The sequence below is a fragment of the Diadema setosum genome, chromosome 7, assembly GCF_964275005.1.
Source record: "Diadema setosum chromosome 7, eeDiaSeto1, whole genome shotgun sequence".
Classification (NCBI taxonomy): Eukaryota; Metazoa; Echinodermata; class Echinoidea; order Diadematoida; family Diadematidae; genus Diadema; species Diadema setosum.
Window position 1 is genome coordinate 250,728 of NC_092691.1, and position 21,185 is coordinate 271,912.

The following is a 21,185-nucleotide window of genomic DNA, read 5'->3' on the forward strand; positions in this document are numbered from 1 at the left end:
ACCTTTCACACTGCGGGGTTCCCCGGGTGCCCCCAGGTGCCCCCGGGGAAGATTTTCTTCAGCGGGAAAGGGGTACAAGTTACCTTGTTCCAATAGAATACAGAATATGCATCAAAGAGGAACCTAAATTTCTGTGGAGGTTAATAGTGATGTCTGTACATAATGTTCATAGCATTCCCAGAGCAAGAGATGACAGAGAGAGTGAGAGGCCATCAATACTTTCTCACAGAGGAAGGAGAGGGTACTTGTAGGTGAGGGGAAAATTGCTATTCTCTACCAGATTGTTTTCATGGCAATCATCTTTACAAAAATATCATTTGATTGGACAATTTGGAGGAGACTGTGGAGGGTAGGAGTCCTGACATGTTTATCAACAGTTGAATCGTGTGTTGAAGAACTTGAGTATGTTTCATTTTCTGCAGGCTATGTAATCTCCTATAGTCCTATGTTGTAGTCGATCTACTTTTGGATGGATGTTGATCAGTGTATAGCCAGTGCTATCCTCATAGCTTAAAAAAGACATTGCCATGTCACATGGGCAAGGTCTTATTGATTGAGTAGAAGACTCTTTGTCACTTCTCTTGCTTAAAGGTAGCGGATACCTTACAGACCTCCCAAAATGCAGCAAAACATTAAATATGAACCTCAGGGGACTTGTTAAGGCCACTAAACAATTTGGAAGTCAACAGTTATCTACAATTTGAATAATGCACAAAACTCAACTACTCAGTAGTTCTGTGTGTCAGCCACACTTAAGCCTTTTTTGTTGCAGTCTTCTGTATTTTTTTTTTATCTATAAACACAAATCTAAAAGTATAAGAGCTGATTTAATAACATATAGAGTGTGTGGTAGGAATGTATAATAGAAATGTTTGACGAACTTTCTTCACAAAATATACATGATGGACACACATGCAGTGCATGGGTCTGCAAAGGTAGCCTAGTAATGTACTGGAATTTACAGTGAGCCCCGAAAAAAATTCAATTCAAAATCTGACGGTCAATAAAAATGTACTAAATGTTACCTTCCACTTTCAATGCTTTATGGGAGTTTCTAAAATGATACTCTCTTCAACATACCACTGTATTTATACAACTCTTCATTTAAGGCATGCAAATGGGATTCCCTACCTTTAAAACTAAAAATTTCAAAGTTTGTCAGTTAATTGATAACATATTTAAAAAGTGTATTTTCTTGAGGCCTTGTCACTATGACTATGTATATATTATGTTGCTGCATTGTATCATTAAATTTAATAGTGGGGAGTATAACTGATAAAAACATATTTTCAATGTGATATAGAAAAAAAAAATGCTAGGGTGGAGCTGTGGTGACATGATGTCCATTAAGTTACAAAGGTATTTGACTTACAGAAATTTAAGTGAAATTTGAGACGTACACGTGTAGTACACATCTCAGGAGTGAAATATTTCCTCTAGCAATGTCACAGTAATATTAGATGCTAAAAGAAGTGCTTTCCAAACAAAAATGATTGAATACTGCTGCACCACTGTGGATATGTCTTTCTTAGATTTTTATTTCATGAAAATAAAGACAGTGCAAAATATACTGCATATGCAGTAGATGGATGGGTGTGGTTAAGCTGGTTTGTAGGATGTTTGCAGTCATCAGCCAACCTCCTGAGGCTCCTGGAATCATTTATGGCCCCATTAAACCCCAAACTCTTCACATTCAAATGAGTTACTAACAAAGGACTAATCACTGCAAAGTGAGCAGACAGCGAGGGAGATTGACAACTAAACTGAAGAAGGCTGAACTATTGATTGGTAGCAGCAGCTTATTACATGCCTCAAGGGCTGCCTTGATGTACACTCAAACTCTTCTTTTCTTTCTCCCTTCCCACCCCCTCCCCCCCCCCCTCTCTCTCTCTCTCTCTATCTCCTCCCTTCTGACACAACCCTTTGTTATCACTATCTGTCTCCAGAAGGGATGTCATTTTAATTAACGTCATATCCAGGGCTTGGTGTAATTAGTGTCTGGCAAACCTAGCAATTAATTAATTAATTGGCTGTTGCAACCTGTAGCATCAGGTGCATTTGGACATGTGCCACTAGTTAGATTTTATATTATCTTGGGAATCACCTGCTCTTTATGTCATTGTAATATGGTGATTAATTTTCCAATCAAACCAAATTATGATATGCATAGTACTTCATGCACCAGAATGCTCTCTTGAGAATGACGTGGTTCCTATGTTAAGATGTAGGGCCTAGACCTAAATCCTGAAGAACTTTAGTACATTTATTTTCTCTATAATCCTCTTCCAGATATATATATATATATATATATATATATATATATATATATATGTATATATATATATATATATATATATATATATATATATATATATATATATATATATATATATGTGTATATATATATATATATATATATATATATATACATATATATATATATATATATATATATATATATATATATATATAATTTATCCGTAGCACAGATACTGTGTAGTAATGGCTTAAATCTACCAGATAAAAAAAAAATGTCCATCAATCAATTATTGACCAAAAACATTCAGTCTTTACAAACCGCAAAACTAGAAATTGAATATATCATCTTTTTACTATACTTGACATTGAGGAGATGATAGAGAGCAAACATGTTTGTACATGTATTAAACACATTTGTACAACGACATGTATATCCACTCATTAGGATATTTTACAAATAATTCTGTCGTATGATACTAATTACTATCAATTGATAGCCAGGTGACAAACATTGCTTTGAGAACAAAGTGACATCCGGCTCGTTCTGTATCTTGATGTCTGATTTGTGCAGTAAACCTCAATTGCATGACATGCCAAACTCATGCCATACTCACTGGAAAAAAAAAAAAAAATCCTGTGGATGAAGTAGCGAGACAAGGTAACTGATAGATGTTGACTAGTCTATCTAATTGGCTGGTAAACTCATTATCTGTGAAGCTTGGCACCCATTTCTACACTAAAAGACATTGAAAAGCACTCTGTTTTAATAAGGGTAAAAACAAAGATAAACTTAGCCAAATGATAGCTCGCAATGTTGGTCATGAGTTGGAATGCTCATATTGAGCTGATGAAAATCACTTCAGCACATAAACAGTCTGAGATTTGATGTCTGCAAGAGCACTGTTTGAAGTCTGCAGAGTTCTTGAATATATTTGTAATGCTAATTACACCAAGTGTAAAAAGTAGTGAGATAATGGAGTTTATTTGTGTTGCATTAGACCTAGTTCAGCCAAACTAGGGAAGACAACATATTCTCAGCTTGTAATAGTCCTGTGTTCTGTCTGAACATAATGTCCAGTCTGTTCACACACACCCATGACATTTATAACATTTTTTGAGATTGATTTTTTTTTCCAGTCTCATGAAAAAGCATCGTTTCGAACTAGAACTCGATAACGAATCAGCATTCCATCATGTGCATTGTGCGTCTGAACGTATGGCGACCACAGAACGGTATAACTGGGTGGCGCTTAATGGGAGCGAGCACGAAAGGTGACCTTGTACCTGTCACTCATGACCATAACAACATGCACAGTGAGAAACTGCACATCTATATGACGTTTTTCTGGAATGGTCGAAATTAGCGTCTGAACGGTCTATCGGCTATACGATGATTCTTTATACGTCGTTTCTTTATCGAGTTTTGGTATAAACTGGCTTGCGTCTGAATAGGGGGATAGACACCCAACCAATGCATATATTTATGGTTGCTAGTATTCCTGGTAAGCCTTCAATAGAAATAAATTGCTGACTAAAGTTTTTTTTGTGTAGAAGTAGAAAAAAAAAATCAAGAATGGTCAGTATACGTTCCTTTTGTGTATGTTTTGTAAATGTATGTCTGTTTATCTTGTCTGGTCTTTTTGTAGACATCTGAAGCTGAGCCAGGTGACAAGCCAGCTGAAGCTGACAGACTTTATCCACTTTTCTACTGAGTTCAAAGCTGTGGGTCAGGATGATCATCAGGATGGAGCTAAGGAGCTGGATTTCTTCATCTTCACTCATCTTCATCATTCATCTTGCTACCCTTACACAGGTGGATGGTGTCTGGAAAGATGCAGAACCGAAACTCATCTCCAAAGATGGCTTCTCAAGTGAGTTTTGTGTAGCTTCACTGTTCAGTTAAATGTAGTCCCCATAAAGTAGATTGATTGCAAACATTGAAATGACTTGGTATTAGTCCAGATGCACAAGAAGGAAGGCATATGTGAAGAAATTTACCTGAGAGGTATAAAGAACATTGCATATTATTAGCCAACAGTATTTATCCGTTATGCAGAGAGAAAGCACAAAGTGGTACATGTGCGTTGGAATCTGTCATTAACAGAGGTGATGACGTAGCCATTGCTAAGGGCCAATGGCCAATACCTAAATTATAATCAGCTAATAAGAAATGTCAATGAGCCCCCTTTTATATAAAATTCAGCAGCAACACAGGACTAAATTGACTAAATTTGCACTGCAGTCTGTAAAAGAATACCTGTGTAAGGAGAGGAGATTTTTGATGAGTTTGCAGAAAAAATGAGATCCAGCAGCAAGGCAAACATGCACCTGTCTGTAGACTCCTGGCAGGGTAAATAGTACACCTGCCTTACCCACACGCACACACACACACACCTGGTACTATGTAGGAGGAAAATGAGGAGGAAATGAGTTGAGAGTGGAGTAGTGTGAAAGAGGAAACCATCAATTCATGGATAGCTGCAGATAGTCTCAGACATCTACAAAGTGCATTTTGGACTTAGGGTCAGTAGTTTAGATTTTATTGTTTAAATTTGAAGAATTTTGATGTGTATTCTTAGGTCTGGCTCTCACCCATAGGATACAGGGATTTGTTTTTTAATATACAGCATCCTCTTTGTAATCCTATGATCTGCTATTCACAAGCAGCATGAAATGGAAAGCATTTCAATCTACTTTTTCATTGTCTATAAATTGATCAGTAAGGATTTCAATAGCATACAATTGTATGTCTATAACAATTGCATTTGGTTTAAGTTGTTATTTACCACATTTCTTGTCACTTTGAATCTCAGTGGACAGCATGTGGTGTAATGCAAGCTATCTTCTTGAGAGATAGATAGATAGGTCTATTTACATTATTTAGTTCTTTAATTAATAATATTTTGAACTTATGAGTTGATGCATTTAAAACCAAGGTTTTGCCCCATGTTTTTGTATCACACTGCATCAATCTAAACCTTTATTGCAACATGCTTTGAAACAAAACAAATGTGTCTGCCATTTGTAAACACTCTTTTATAGACTTATGCCTGATACATTAGGGCATCAAACCTTAATTATTGAATAAGTGCACAAAAAATGTTTTTGTGAAGCCAGATACTGTAACTTTATTAGTTGCTCTCTTTGGGTTCTATCACACATGACTTTATATAAAGGTGAATGTGTGGACAGATCATAATACATATACAGTAAAAGATGATGTTTTTGTGCTAGAATCTGATTTATAAAGCAACTTTCTTGCAGGAGAAGCTTTGCTTTACTCTTTTTTTCAATGTATGCAACTTCTCAGCATAAAATCTGACTCGAGGAACTATCTACATGGGTGTTGTGTTTCTGTATGTGTGTGCTGTAATTACATTTTTTTTTTTTTTAAATCCCAGTAAAGGACTGGAAGTTTACATTGTAAGTTAACAGGAATGGCTTGCTGGGAGGCGCACTTAGTGAGTTAGTGAAATTTTGAAGTGTGCCACTAAAATTAAATGATACTTTGTAATAGGAATAGCAGCCGTGCACTTGCAAAGTTATCCGTCTTTCCTCATCTCTCAATATTGAGATCCATTACCTTCTAGCTTAGCTGATGATATTTCCTAATGTAGGGAAATAGCCTCCGAGGACTCATTATGCTGCCTTTTCAGGCATAGATAGACCCATTACTGGACCTAAAATTTCCTCTGTCCTCATTCCCAAAAGGCTCAGCAGCACCACAAATAGGAATCCCAAACAACTCAAATGAAGCTTATTGTTGAGCCATTTGAATGGAAGGACTACAGCCAACTACTGTTGAACCTTTTTCTCTGCAAATGCACTTCATTCAGTGTCCCTCTGTATTTAAATGTCAAACAGTCTGGTTTCATGTTTTCCACCAACATGCCAAATCATGGAAGTTAAAGTGACCTAATCTTATGAGGTACTAAGATTTTTTTTAATGAAAACATATTATGAGGTAATATACATGTACTTTAGTGTTACTGTATTATCAATGAAAGGAACTAGCTGGGAAATTGATTAAAATACTTAAATACACCAGGTTTAATCCTGCAAAATGGCAGAATGCTGCAAAAGGCGTGTGTAGGGCCTATGTGTACATGTACATCAGTAGCAAAATAGCTACTTTGTTGATAGGATGAATACAATGTGTCAACTGTGCATCAAAGATAATCATAGCAGCAGTTACATGAAAAGCATTTCTTCCGTGAAAGTGAAACAGTGTTCATGAAATAGTTTAATTCTCTTGCATTCTGTTGTAGATTCCAATGCTGCCACTTTACAATGGTTTTCACTCATATAAAGGGCATTCGTATTTCAAAAATATACTGTTTTTCAATTTTACCAATTAGGACTTACATGTTTTGCGAGAAAAATCAGAAACTTTACAGAGTTTTGGCACATGTGGGAGAAAACTGGAATACTCTGATTTGTAGATAAAATAGCGCATATCAATTTGCTGCTGTCAGTGTGTGCAAGCGGGCAGGATTCCTGTCGTGTGAACAAAAGCCAGAATTTAAGTTGGCAAGCTTGGGAGTTAAGCATTTACATTGTCAAAACAAAATAAAAGTGCAGAGTTTCAAGAAACTCTACTTTTGGAAAGTGTTTTTTTTTTTCTTTCCAGTTCTTATATTTCGCTCTCATCTGGGTTGTTGTCGTCTAGCAACATCTGACAGAAAAACTAGTATGTGCCAAAAACTCTTGTTTTTTGGTGGCAGTATAAATGCCCCTATAATAGTGGAAGTAAAGCTCCACCAGTCAATCTGTTCTCTGTGGCACCTGTTACACAGGGTTTGTTACCTGCTGAGTAGAGCTGTTTGTTTGTGGGCTAAGACCCTGCTGGTGTTTGAGGTCACCTCTTGTTTTTCTTCTTGTCATTATTTCAGGCTCCTCTCTGCCCCCCTTCTCTCCCCTCCCCCCCCCCCCATATCTTCATCACCTCAAGCCATAGACTGACCTCAGAATCAGTCACAGGGTCTGTGGTTGTGACTTAAACCAGCTGGAATCTCTTTTCTGAGTCTGATGTCAGTCTCTGCACTGAAGAATGGTCCACCACTGAAGAATGGTCCAACACTCTTGCTCCATTTCTTTATACACTCTACATCATTTCCAGATCTGTACTTGTCACATAATTACCACCTAAGTAAATGATTACAGACTCTCAAAGATTATTGAGCTGCAAAGATCATCTTATAATTGACCACTAAATAAGGTCACAGGGATTCTGAATGTGATAACCCGTTTAGTATTCAGGTAGGCTACATGGACAAGAATATAGGCCTATATATTAGCTTTTCATTAAGTTTGTTTCATTTCATTAGATTGATTTATAAACAACCAAAACAAGTCTGGGAATAGGGAAATTCTAGGTTAGGTACCTGTACTTCTCTAGAAACATTCTTCCTCCTGCCATTAAACACTTAGGACAAGTCAGATGGTGACGAGTGAGGAGAAGCATGAATTGAGTGAGTTGTACACATTAGGCCTACTTACTATGAGAAAATGAAATATAAGCAGCAAGAGGACATGCTAAGAGCAGTGCAGAGGGCTGGTCTGTATAACTAGGGAGGTGAGAGATTGTCTCCAACATCCGTGATGTGACAAAAGCTGTGACTGGCCCATGGTTCACAGTGACAGACACTTGTGAAAAAAGAGACTTGACTGAAGTGGCTGTGATTGTCTGCTTGATGCAAGATGGTGACTCCAAACACATCAAGATGAGACGAGAACAGAAAACAAACAAGAGTGAGGAGGCCCAGCAAGTGATAAGTATTGCTATAAATACAGAGAAGGCTAGAGACAGTGGAAAGACTGAGCATTCTCTGCTAATATGAGTGTTTTCTTTGTTGAAGTGAAGGCATGAGTGAATATCACAACACACAGTTTGCTTGATTGAAGATGCTTTGTAGATCCATGAAGAGTAGAATTTCCAATATCAGAATGAAAGTGCAACTTCACCATAGCTTGCAATTGAATTATGTTGCAAAATGAAAATGGTGTGTGTAGCAAAGATAATTTGCAAGATACCACACAGTATCATATAAAATGTAATTCTTTCTCTGTCTTATTCTACTTTTCTTCAGAACCACCAGTGCCTATTTTTTTTTTCAGCAAGAACTGAAGCAATAGTCTTTAGAAGGACAATTGCCATTAATGTAGGTAAACATCTCTCTCTCTCTCTATGATCTATCTTTCTGTCATACGATTGTGAAGTGTTTTGTTTGTGATATTTCTTCGTACTGCACAGAATATCAAAACAAAGCCCTCATTTATATTTGCACACAATAGTGAAGACAATCACAAGGCAGTTACAGATGGAACACTTGTTTACCTGAGTCTGCAAGGATGTAAAAAGGACACACATTTTAGAAAGATATGTGATCAAGAGAATTCATGGAAACAAAAACAAAAGTTAACAAAGTAAGGTGCAACTTGTTGCTTTTATTAGGAAAAATAAGATAAGAATTTTGTCAAAGTGAAATGTCTTGTTTTTGTTCAACTTAGAAAGAAGTGTATCAAAATGAAAGAACTATTTTCCTGGCAAACATATGTAGCTATTGTTCTCTTTGCTGTCTCAGATTTGTGTGTGCTAACCAAGAAACTGAATAGGCCAGTCCTGGTCTCAAGGTTCATATTTATTCAAAGGCAATCGGTGTTAAACAAACACATTGGGTTCCTTTTCTGACATCAAATTGGCTCCATGGGGCAGCCCCTCAGTGTGGTGTTCTTGTAATCTTTTATGTCTTAGAGGGAGGGAGCACTGTTTTCTTGTCTCTCCTTAGAAAATATACTTTTTGTACAGTCAAGCAAACACTATTTCATGATACAAACTGAGGATATAAATGCAAGGACTACTCATATTTGTTATTCTGTGAAATGTACTCTAAACTTGTTAAAGGAGGGAAATTATTTGATTACCATCAATAAGAAAATTGTATGTTCATATTTATGACAGAAAGGGCATACACCTACTGAAATTGTTATTTACTCCTGGAAAAGAAAACCTATTACTGATGCTTCACGTGAAGAGATGTATTCTTCTGGTTTTTGGTTTTAGTTTTGTGTTTAGTAGTGTAGATCTAGCAGGCTTTACTTCAGTGTTAAATGCCAAGATATCTGGCTAAGGGTTGGAAAGCAATCTTCCAAAGCTAGGTAAGTATTGATCTTGGTTACGCCTGAAGACTGTAATGATCGACCGATCAGCTCTTTAACCAAAGTGTGTTTGGCAAGGGCAGAATGGGCCTTGAAGAGAAGAATGGAGACAACTGAGATGTGGTTAGTAGGAAGGAACCTGAGAAGTGGAAATAAAAACTTGGCAGGTTCTGTTGTCTCTTTGCAGCTTGGCAATCAATAATTGATTGGTAATAGAAAAAGGAGGCCCATGGGTTGTGTAATGGTAGAATAAAGTGGGATAAAAGCTGTTCAGTGGTTTAATGATTCAACACCTCCTTCTCAGCCAAGCATGACATTTATTTTGGATGAAGTCAAGAACATCACGTTTAAGTACCCAAGAAACTTATCAATCAATGCAAATAGGCAAATATAAGACCAAGTTCTTTGCAAATTTGAAATATCCAGAATATTTGACTTTACTAAAGTGCCCCTTCCAAATAGACCCTAGAGTGGAATACAACTAACAAGTCAAAATTTTTGAATAGAAGTGTTAATGTATGTTCATCCTTGTAGTGGAGGTCAGTAATAATCAGTCTGATCAGTTCTATCAGAGTTTGTTTTAGAAATCTGAAGCAGATGACAGTGTAGAATATCAAACTGCTTTCTATAGCCTACAGTAATAGTCATGATCAGAGCATGTACTGATTGAATCAGAGTATAGATGAAACACTCTATATACAAGTCATGAACTTTGAACTCCTACAGCAGTACAAGACATCTTGAACGTGTCTGTGACATCATTCCAATCACACACAGTGTTGTAGTGGAAGGAAAAAGTATTCTCCCCCTCATACAATATATCAAGGAGGTACGACCTCCTTGGTCATACTTTGAGGGAGGGAGAAAGGCATGAAAGTGAAAGAAGTTTGTTACGGTTTCTGTCCCTCTTTTTCAATTCTCAAAGTGCACAAACTCTCAAGCTCACTGCTGACAGGCTGGCTACCAGTCATGACCATATTTGGTAAGGTGCCAGTCAAAGGTCATTCTGTGGCAGTTCAATTCAACTCGAGTTACCACTGTTTTTTGGGTAAAACTGTGTCACATAACTGGTTTCTGGAAAGAGAAAAAGGGATGTTTTTCTCTTGTATGTTTCTGAGACAAAGCTCACATTTGACACCAAATCGTAGAAATGATCAGATTTTCCAGAGGGGCTGACACATTCTGTGTTCATCGTCTGAATCATGTGAGTAATAGGACCATCTGTTCTATTCTGCTGGATTTCTTGGATAGATGACTTGGCTTGGCAATAAAAAAGTTCGAGATATTAAAAAAAAAACAAAAAAACAACTTTCTGGAAGCCTTTGAGGTTAGATGATGTTGTAATGCCAACACCCTCATGTATAGTCTGCTCTGATATGGCTGTGGAATCATTCTTGTAGTCCTGTATTTGATAGTACGCAAACACTTCCAGAATCAGCACCACATTACTCATATTTTTAATGGGAAATGACAATGGTGCAAATGCACTTTTAATTGGATACTTCCTAAGAATTATGTCTTTGGTAGTTTTACTGTTAGAATATTCTTCTATCTCATGAAAATTTTATTTTACATGTTTGAACCGATGACATACAACGACAACATTAGCTGTACCCTCTTTACAAGAATTATATGATTAGCTGAAGCTGAAAAACAGCACAGGAAATGAAGTTGGGAGAAAGGAACAGGCTTGAGTAAATAACCAATGCAGGCAACAAACAGTTGTGACGCAATATATGCTAAATCTAAGCCTGTTTATTGTGGGCAGGATCCACATTATAGCATCAGTGAGTTTTGTAAGGCTGCTTTATTTTCATTCAAAGCAAACTCCTACAAATCCTGTTTGTCACAAACAAGTCGTTGAATCCATGCCATCAATAGGAGTTTTCTACTAGTCTTAATGACCAGGCACTGCAAAATTCTGTCTGTGGAAAAGCGTGAACACAATTGTTATTTTTCCAGTTGTGTAGTACGGTAATCCAACATTCTGTCTTCTCCTAGAATCTCTTTAATACACTGACATACACTGACAAGACTTTCAGCAGAGCATTACAGTGTACATATCACTCTTATTCCTTACCAGCATGTAAGAGCATGACATACTGAAGAAAGGTAGCATTGCTCATAAGCTTTTTAAAGCAGGTTACTGGTAGGCCTCCTTGAAAGGAGAGGAGATTGGTGAGTGGCAAAATGAGCTTTCATTGCAAAACTTAATCACTGTGAGTGTCTCTCATTCACATGAATTCTCTGAGGCACTGTGTGGGTCGGCAGATTGCATTGTGTGTGCCATGAGTAACTCTAGAGGGCTGCTAGCAAGCAATACAATCCGTCCCTAGCAACCACAACAGATTTCAAGAGACTTAAGGTTATTTTGACAGTTCTGGTAACCTATGGTTGCGAGAGAAGCCACAGGCATGCTTAACTTCCTGGAACTGAAAGTGGAAGCAAACTCTGGGGTTAAGCTTGCACCTGTTGAAAGACTTGGAACAGAGAGACTGGAGCTATTATGAACAACCGCATCATTCTTATGTGCTTATATTCTTATGTCTTCATATTTATTTGTCTGGGTTTCTGCAAGATTTTTATCACACAGACATGTGGATGTATGTTTGTTATGTCTAGGCACAAGTGATGCAACAACATCCAATCTATGTGCCAATATCACAGGCATTATTAAGAAAAATAGATTGTGAATATGATAGGCCTATATTCTGCAGTGTTAAAACTATCCATTTCAATAACACACCATACTGTGCACTTTGATTAATTGTGTAGGCTGACATATTATTACGGTACTGGCTTTATGAATTATTTTTTAGTTTTGAAGTTGTTTCTGCATGCAACACTCCTGTGATTGAATTAAATGTAGCACAATCCCTGGAGTAGTTGTTAGAATTATCCTTGCTGCAGGCCTACTGTTCTGTGCATTGTAAGTATAGAAAGTAGCATGTACTGTTTGGAGCTTGTAATTACCTGATATGGTGGACTTCCATAACTGATTACAGGACACGATGTCACAAGGGAGGGGCTTGGAGCACTCAATTATCACCAACGATTTGTCATAGATAACCTGCTTGTAAAAGCATCACAGATTTCTAATGATCTCTGATTGAATTAGAGGACAGAATGATGGATGATGTGCCTTCCCAGCTTCTCCTCAAGGCTTGCTTCCTGGGCACCAGACAACCTGGTGTTTGTCAATCCAAAATTAAGATACGAGATAAATGTTTTGCCACACCTCTTTGCTGAAAAGCCCTTCTATTTAGGGAGGGACTGAGAAGTACAAAGGTAATGTGTATCCCTGTAACACCATTTTGAGTTGCAGAGTCTTGACTCATCTGGGCCCCGTTGCAAGAAAGTTGCAATCAATTGCAAATAACTGCTAATTTTGAAACAACCATTCTGATTGGCTCAGGGTCTGCCCTATTAAGAAGACATGCATGCAACAATGATTTTGATTGGCCAGTGACAATCAGTTGCAAGTTGCGTTTAAACGCAAAGTTTCTAGCAACGGGGCCCTGGTCATCTGAAATTCCAGTCTCTACCAAATGTGACCTGCCACAACAAAAGGATCGTAAAGTTACTGCCGGCTGAGCCAAGAATATCAGGTTTGAAGTCAGATGATCAAAATCTCTCAAAACCATTTAATTTCTGGTTTTGGCATAATTTTGTAGTCTCATGTTTCTTCTATCATCTGCTGAAATTTTGAAACTAAATGACCAAAGGAAAGGCAGGAAATTAGCGTTTTTCTTGGCCATGATTTTCCAACTTTTGATGGAACAGAAACCAGACCGAAGATTTGTATTTAGCGTCACAGATAGACTCCACCACTAACAATGAGGGAACGAGCTTATTGGTCAGTGCATGGCATCTTGGTTACTGATTGGTCATGCGTTGACCCCTGCCACTAAGCTTGAGTGAACATTGCAGAGGTTGCTAAACTAAGAGCGTACCTTCTATTGTCATGAGGTGGAAACTGTCTTACCTCCCCTTGATCATGATTGCGTGGGAAGGAAAACTTGAAAAGCAGTTTTTTCAAAACACTGATTTCTTAAACCATTCAACATAATCTCATAAAGTCATTGATATCTCTGCAACCAAGTACTTTTATGAGTCATGTTATAATTAAAGCAGAAGAGTGAGGGAATGATGTCATGTAACTTATAGAAAATCAACCTCTCTGTGATGTTCGGATACTTTCGGATCCTTTTGTTGCTGCGGGTCACAAATATTTATTGGTAGTCTTAGGCCGCGTTCATGCGAATTTCGTAGCCAGAATCACAAACATGAATCATGATTCAAAAATGGCGTTTCAAATCACGGTCTCAGCGGAAGAGCGTTCATGCGGGCTTTCGCAACGCTGATTCTGGCTCAGCTCATCCTTTGCCATTGCGCAGCGCACTGCGCAGTTTGACCTTGTCTCTGCAACTCGAGCCAGACCTCCTTATTCCAACTGTACAAACAGGCCTTTACGTTTTTATTTCGGTGAATACTTTCCGATAAGCTGTGGCATTCAGGCTCTGCCCACAGATCGAGGAACAGATCGAGGAATAATCCTAATTCTTCGTCTCTCCAATTGTTTCCCGTGGTAGACACAGCGCTGCAGCCATTACTTTTATCAACTCAATTGGAGAGGGGGTAATTACATACATGTATTATTATATTAAACAGTTAACGTTAGATACTAGCATAGAATCAGTGTATGGCGTTGATGTAAACAAACAAGTACAAGTATGGTACCAAAACACACGATTCATAAGACGTACACAAGCGCGCGAACAGAACTAGAAGCTGTGGGATACCCCATGAGACATGCATGCGCACAGCGCACAATGACATCATAGAATCATGATTGAAATCACAGTTGCGTTCATGCGGTTTCTGCAATCGTGATTCTGGCAGAATCATGATTCAAAACGCCCTTTTTTCTGCGTTTCAGATCAGTGTTTTGAAATGCGTTTAAATGGAAAAATCGCATGAACGCAATGCAACTAAACACGTTTAGCGACTAAATGTTTAGCGACTAAACGCAATTCTAGTTTCGCATGAACGCAGCCTTAGAACAAAGGCATGCTTACATCATTATTGTGCTGCCATGGAGTGCAAATCTGATAGAAAATTTTACCAGAACAAGACAGGGATTGACCACAAGTATTCATGTCATAATGAAATTATTCTTATACTCAGCTTTATCAATTCTTTGTGATAAACAGTTTAAGCCCTATAATCATTCCGTTTTAGGAAACTGCATTTGTAATCAAGTTTGTGTGTAGCCATGAACCTGGCACAGGCTGAAGCCTCCTGGGCACAAGTTTGTCTGGTCTAGTTTGTCTTCCTATAGTCAGTGAGTCTAGGGCAAGGCTTTGGGTCATAAATCTTATCATGTTCACTGCCTGCAGAAATGAGTAGGACTCAAGAACTCAGACTGTATTTGCTTCCCTTCTACAAAAACAATCAACGTCTCCCACACTCACCAATCAAATACCGCAGCATGGCTGAGGGGCATGATGAATGCCACAATGAACTGGTCTCGTCATATCTATTATATCAATGGGACTACTGGGACAAATGCAGATTTCATTTTTCATGTCATTCTGTATGTGGCATCTCATTTTTGGAGAGCTATTTTCATTCTTCTTCCTGAAATTTGTGTTTGTCAGGAGATGTGAAAGAGGAAGTGAAAAGCATCTACTGGCATAATCTTTGAAGCTCAAGTAAATGATATAGATTTCTATACTCAAAAGTATCATTGTGTTTCCTCCATGGAGCTTTGTGACATCTTGACTTTGCCTGCATTTTTTTTTTAGATCAATTCTTGTCTCTCTGTCTGTTTTTTTGTTTTTTTCTTTCTCCATGCATCTCACTGTGTGTGACCATGGTGTGACATAACCTGCATCCCAATGTGGCATCATATTACTCAAATATATCACCCACTTTGTACCCATCCTTACTTGCAATCAGTCATATTTATTAATGTTGTAGTTTTGCGAACAACTCAGTGCATATGGATCTAAAAGTAAAGAAACTCTTCAGAGAAATAACTGAATTTACAAGTCAGAAAATCACCTAATTTGACACGTAGGTCACATGACTGTATTATCTGTCCTGTGACACTTTTTAAGCCAGTGATAACTACATCAACCTGCTTGTATTCACAAAATACATTTTGAGATGAGTGCTGATTAGAGCGTTGATATGAATGTTATAAAATCTCACTATATCTCAATTGTAATCTCAGTTAAAACAGATGACATTCTCAATGAGTGCAAACTCACAAGACTTCCAAAAGCAAGAAAAGTCACAATCAAAAGATAAAGCAGTCATTCAAGAGTGTCCATAGGCTGCTGTGTTGTGGCATTTCAGTGTGTGCTAAGCTAGATCAGAAACAGCAACAAATGACTGATGCTGAGATGTTCCCCCCAAAAGAACTGTTGTGTCAGTAAAGTAAATTTAACATCATGCATGCATGGTAGGCCTAAATGTTGCATGACTCACTTTTTTTTACAAACTTGGTTGTTTCCTGAATTGTTGGAGAATTACTTATCGAATAGGATTTATTGTGAAAAATAAGTGAAGTTCCAGTCAAAATATCTGGTAAACCATAATCCATGCACAGACAGCATAACATGTTAATACTCATGTCTTACAAGCTTTAAGCTGGTAAAGAATTTCAAGATTAATAGCAAAGCATTTTGCATCTTGTGTAGGGGTAGACTTCCTACCAATTGTTACTATGAGTTCAATGCAGAAAACTGTCTGCTGTGGAGGCTAATCTGTAGTCAGAAGAAGCCATGCAATGTCACTGCTTGTCCCTCAGTTTTATTGTGGCCTACAGTAGGAGTCTGACCAGTCACAGAATGATGCCCTAGTAAATCTTGTCTGTCTCCATCCTCCATAGGTTCTCTGTCCATGTTTTCTCTAAGGAAATGATGTTTGTTCCCCATGTACACTATTGTACTCACCAGTCACAAGGGTGATACAGTGAACGACATTTTGAAAACACAGGGATTAATACCTGTCTGGTCAGAGGTGTGGTGTAATCTACAAGGCTTAATTGATACTTTACATGGTGGCTAGTGTAATCCTCTCAAGTACTTTTGTCTAAGGTAATCATAGATGGAGCCACTTGTGTCATAATGAGGTTGGTGTGTGCAGACTTCTTGGCTGGTTCCTTGTACAATGCAAACCGCACAGCTAGACTGACATGATAAGAGTTTGGGGGGGGGGGGGGATGGCTGATGGTCCACAAATTTGTGGACAAAAATGGTCTTTTGTGAAAATAAAGGACTAGTTATCAGACCATCTCTCTTTAGTCAGGTGCTGAAGGTCCTTAGGTTGCCAGGACCTTTTGCTGTTTTCTCATATTTATTTGGTTATAAATTTCTCAAATCAAGTTATTGGCTTGACATATGGTGATCAATCAAGCAAACTATTGCTGTAAACATCAGGCTCAGAGTGAAACAGCAAGGTGCTGTATTGTTTGTGACTGCATTTCCCACTCCCGACACTGATTGTATTTATCCCCAAGTAAGGACAGGTTTGAGATTGCATCTCCCTCCCAGGGCCTTTGCTTTAGTCAAACATGTTCATAAATATGCCACATTGTATTCTGACATAATCAAGTTAAAACCCATTTTATTTGGTTTGCATGATTTTTCATGCAAATGCTCCACTTTTTGGCTTCAAGGCAAGGCAAGAATGAATAAGCAGAAACCACTCGTTAGCTTCTGTTGAGACTGTGTGAATTGGTTACCCCCTTTGGTAGCCTCCTCACTTCCATAGAATAGTGTGTTAGTTCTAGTATTGAGAGGCACTCAGACAGAAACACAGTGAGGAGGTACAGAGGGCAGAGTAAACCCTCTATTGTCATCACTTCTCTGTGTTTACGCCCCTATTCTTGGGCTCCACTACCCCTCTGAGATTGAAAATTTGTGTAAAGACAGAAAAAAACACAATGATAGATGACTAGCCTGTAGGCAAGCCTAAACACTAATGGGGGAAAAAACCAAACAATAAGAAACACCAGGAACAAAAGTTTTTCCCTTCTCTGCTCTGCAAGGATCATTGTACCAGATTTCTTTTGTCACTGCAGGTTCTGTAGTTTAGTTTGTTGACATAAGAACAGGTTTTATTTGGGAAACTCTGCACCAATGAAGTTTGAAACCTAAGTTGTTTGAATGGACGGATCATTCTTCGCTACATATGTGAAAGTGTAAAGCTGCCCTTCTCACCATGCAGATGAACTTTGCATTTTAAGCAACAAGATTGGTCTTGCACTTTGTGAGCACGTATTTGTCAGTCAACAAGGTTTATGTGCCTCACAGTGTGTATTCCATCTAGGCTTCAGACATAGCCTAGCACATTAGCTATCTCTCCCTTGTCTGACCTATCATTTACTGTGACATATCAACAAATAATCATTCATTATCAAAGTTAAATATGAATCCATACGGAGGAGCTTTAAAGTAACCAGGCTTTCTTTACTGATGAAGATACTTACTCAATTTTATAAATCCATAGTCATGTGTGTCTGAATTCTGTCTTTGCTCATCACACGTTTGCCAGAGATACACCAAAGATCCAAAAATAATAAGACTTCATAACAAGCTGAGAGTTTTCTATGTTTCCTGCAGAGATATACTATATTCATAGTTCCTCTACAATGCTTAATCACCAATGTTGATTATTGATCCATTACTTGTGTTTGTGTATTGCTACAATTAACTTTCTTCCAAATGTGTGATGACAGAATTTTTAAGGTAAATGTTAGTATCGAGCATTCCATTGTGCTATCTTATCAACCACTTTATTACTCTCAAAATCAAGCTTGGCACAGAAGTATCAATAATACACGTAAAATGTCCTTAAAAACACAGGATGTAATTGTCAATATTTTAAAAATATATATTTCTCAGAGCAGCCCTATGTTCTGTGAATTTGTTAAATTTGTTGCCATTTTTTAAGGGTTTTTTTTTTTTTTTTTTGGGGGGGGGGTGTATTTTTGCTAGAAAAGATAAGAGATTTCTATATGCCTGTATATGTTTTATGTACATCATCACAACAATAATGTGACATATGTAATCTTCTTGATAACATATGCTGTGGGCCTATATGCCAAATATTTTGGGAGGTTTTTATTTTGGCAAATTTTGCGAGTCAGATGCTATTCACGAATTTAAAAACACGAAAAAAAAAAAAATATTGACTAAATATGAATGTGATGTGATCCCAATTTGAATGTGATATGCATGTATACACTTCTCTGTTCAGTACTGTACACACGATCGCAAATCTTACCACTCAAGAAATCGTTGAAAAGTTCAGATTCGTTATTAATGGCATATATACAGACTTATATAGTATTCTCCGTCTCTCTCTCTGATTTTGCTAGGGATCAGTCCTTGTGATGCAGAGTTCACCAACATATTATTCTAGTCAAATCCATTGTCAGTGCCTCATGGACAGCTGCTCTATGATTTGCTATTTCTAGCACTCTTATTCCATGTGACATGGAATTTCTCAGAACTCTTGAGGCCAGGGAAGAGTTTGAAACTATCACATTCCTTGGACCAGATTGCTTGGTGGGGAAAAAATAATAGATCTTTGATTTTTATTTTTTTATTTTGTACACTTCCTCCTTCCTGTACAGAACCTGCTAAGAAAGTATGACTGGCAAACTTTGACTCTGATGGGAATTAATTGATTTTGTGAATGCTGGTAGATTGTTCCCTGCATCCTAAGAAAGCACACACCATATGTCTTCATGTCAAGTTGCTGCGTTGTCAAGAACAAGGGGATTGCACATGTTATGTGCTCTAGTTCCCCTAAATTGAACTGTTTTGCAGTTCACCAACTCCATGTTTTCATAGCATAAGATTGAAAAAGTAGGACCAAACATTATTTTTTTTATAATCTGAATGTTTACTAGTAAAATGAGCCTCCCAACATGAACTTCTTGAGGGAAAGGCTGATGCAAACATATGGAGAAAACCAGAATCAGATCAACTCCCATCAAAGTTTTTATACTATGGTTTAGCCCCCTCAAGGAACAGGTGGAGGGGTAAGATTTACCCCCATACCTCTCCATTATGACAGACTTTAAGGTTCCAATGGCTTGCTTTAAAGGAAACATCGAAACAGTCAGATTGTTTGTAGTACAACAATACAAAATTAAATTTGACTGCAAGACTAAAGAGAAGGTTTTAGTGCAGAAAAGATGAAAAATATTTTGATGTATATATGAGACGTGAGATTTCGATCAGGCTGTCTACTATAAACCATGATACAAGTGGGTTGCCCGATACTAGTTCAAAGTAAGCTGTGCTGAGAAAGGGAAAAAAAGTTCCTGTTGTGTGCTTTGGTTATAGTTTTATATCAGTATTTCTATTTCTCTAAGTACACTAAGAAATTCATGTTAATTATACAACAAAAAGAAAAAGAAACAAATCAATATAGGAATTGTCAATATCATGACAATATACTGTTTAGGGTATCTAGCATTTGCATCTAAGAAGATAGCAACATTTCATCGCATACTGTAATCATATTAGGGAGAATCATAGTGAAGGAGACCATCTCCATAAGCAGAGCTTGATTTGGATGGGGCCCATCATACATGTACATTGCTTTCCCTTTTACCACAGTTTTACAGTGCATGAATTCTGAAGGGAATTGCAATGGATTTGGGGATGATGATTTTGCGTGTATAAAGTGAATGTGTGGATAGGTTTGGGGCTATGTGCTTTAGATGAAGTTGTCAGTTGTTTTTTTATCCCCTCAATTTATTGATATCAGATTTGCCTGAGGAAGGCTAAAATCAATGTTTAGTATTGATTGAGAAGACTGACATTTTCTCATCTGGATCTAGAAAGCACGTAGTGTGCAATGCCTGGACTGTTATTATTTTCCTGTACAGACAGTAGGCCTAAATGGACAGGGGAAAAAATGGGAAATTGATTTTTAACATAGTTAGTAGAATATGTCTGGGAAAGAGATATGGCCTGCATGATTCACTCCTGTTATCTGTTTTCACCATCAAATGTCTTTCATAAGCTCCCCTTCATTTCTCTGAGCTTCAGAGCTTTTTCCTTCATTCTGCCTGGACCTAAAATGGAGTTCTCAATACAAAATATGCAGTACATACTGATAACTGAGCTGTATGTCCAGAGGTGTCTGCAGTTGTGTATCACAAATCATGCATCTTGTTTTTTATCTTCTCATACTTTACATAATAACATAACATTTATAAAGCGCTTAATATCATATTTCTAAGCGCTGGGGAAAAACAAAGATAGAGAACGAGTGAAGAAGAAAACAATAAGCAATCCACATATAAGTACAGCAACAATCATATATATGACAACAATTACAAATACTAGTACACTACCGACACAGATAACACTTCCTAAAGAGATATGTTTTGAGGTTTGACTTAAATGAATATAGTGTATAGTGTACTTTAATATTGGTTGTTGTTGTTGTTTTTGTTAAGAAACATGTAATTCAATAGCTATCTCTAGATATGTTGAGTCAATTTGAATTACCAAGATCTTTGTTTTAGTATACAGCTGTAAATGATTACTCTATAAATTTGGTAGTTGATGGTTGAACTATTCAAATATAGGCCCTACATGCAAGTTGTCACTGTACATGTACCTACAAGAAGCACAGACGCACTACTAACTCTGTTTTGTCTCTATTAACACACTGTCTGTTATATGCATGCAGGGGGGGGGGGGGGATGTAAGATACCATGCTTCTGCCTCATA

General features: G+C 37.6%; 1 protein-coding gene across 1 annotated transcript in view; it reads left to right on the top strand.

Moving 5' to 3' along the window:
* Positions 1-21,185, top strand: part of LOC140230394 (semaphorin-1A-like) — a 70,298-nt gene that overhangs the window by 14,371 nt on the left and 34,742 nt on the right. Inside the window, exon 2 of the mRNA XM_072310543.1 lies at positions 3,906-4,130. Coding sequence (XP_072166644.1) covers positions 3,992-4,130 — 139 coding nt within the window. The 5' untranslated portion in view covers positions 3,906-3,991. The remainder of the gene's footprint in view (positions 1-3,905; positions 4,131-21,185) is intronic.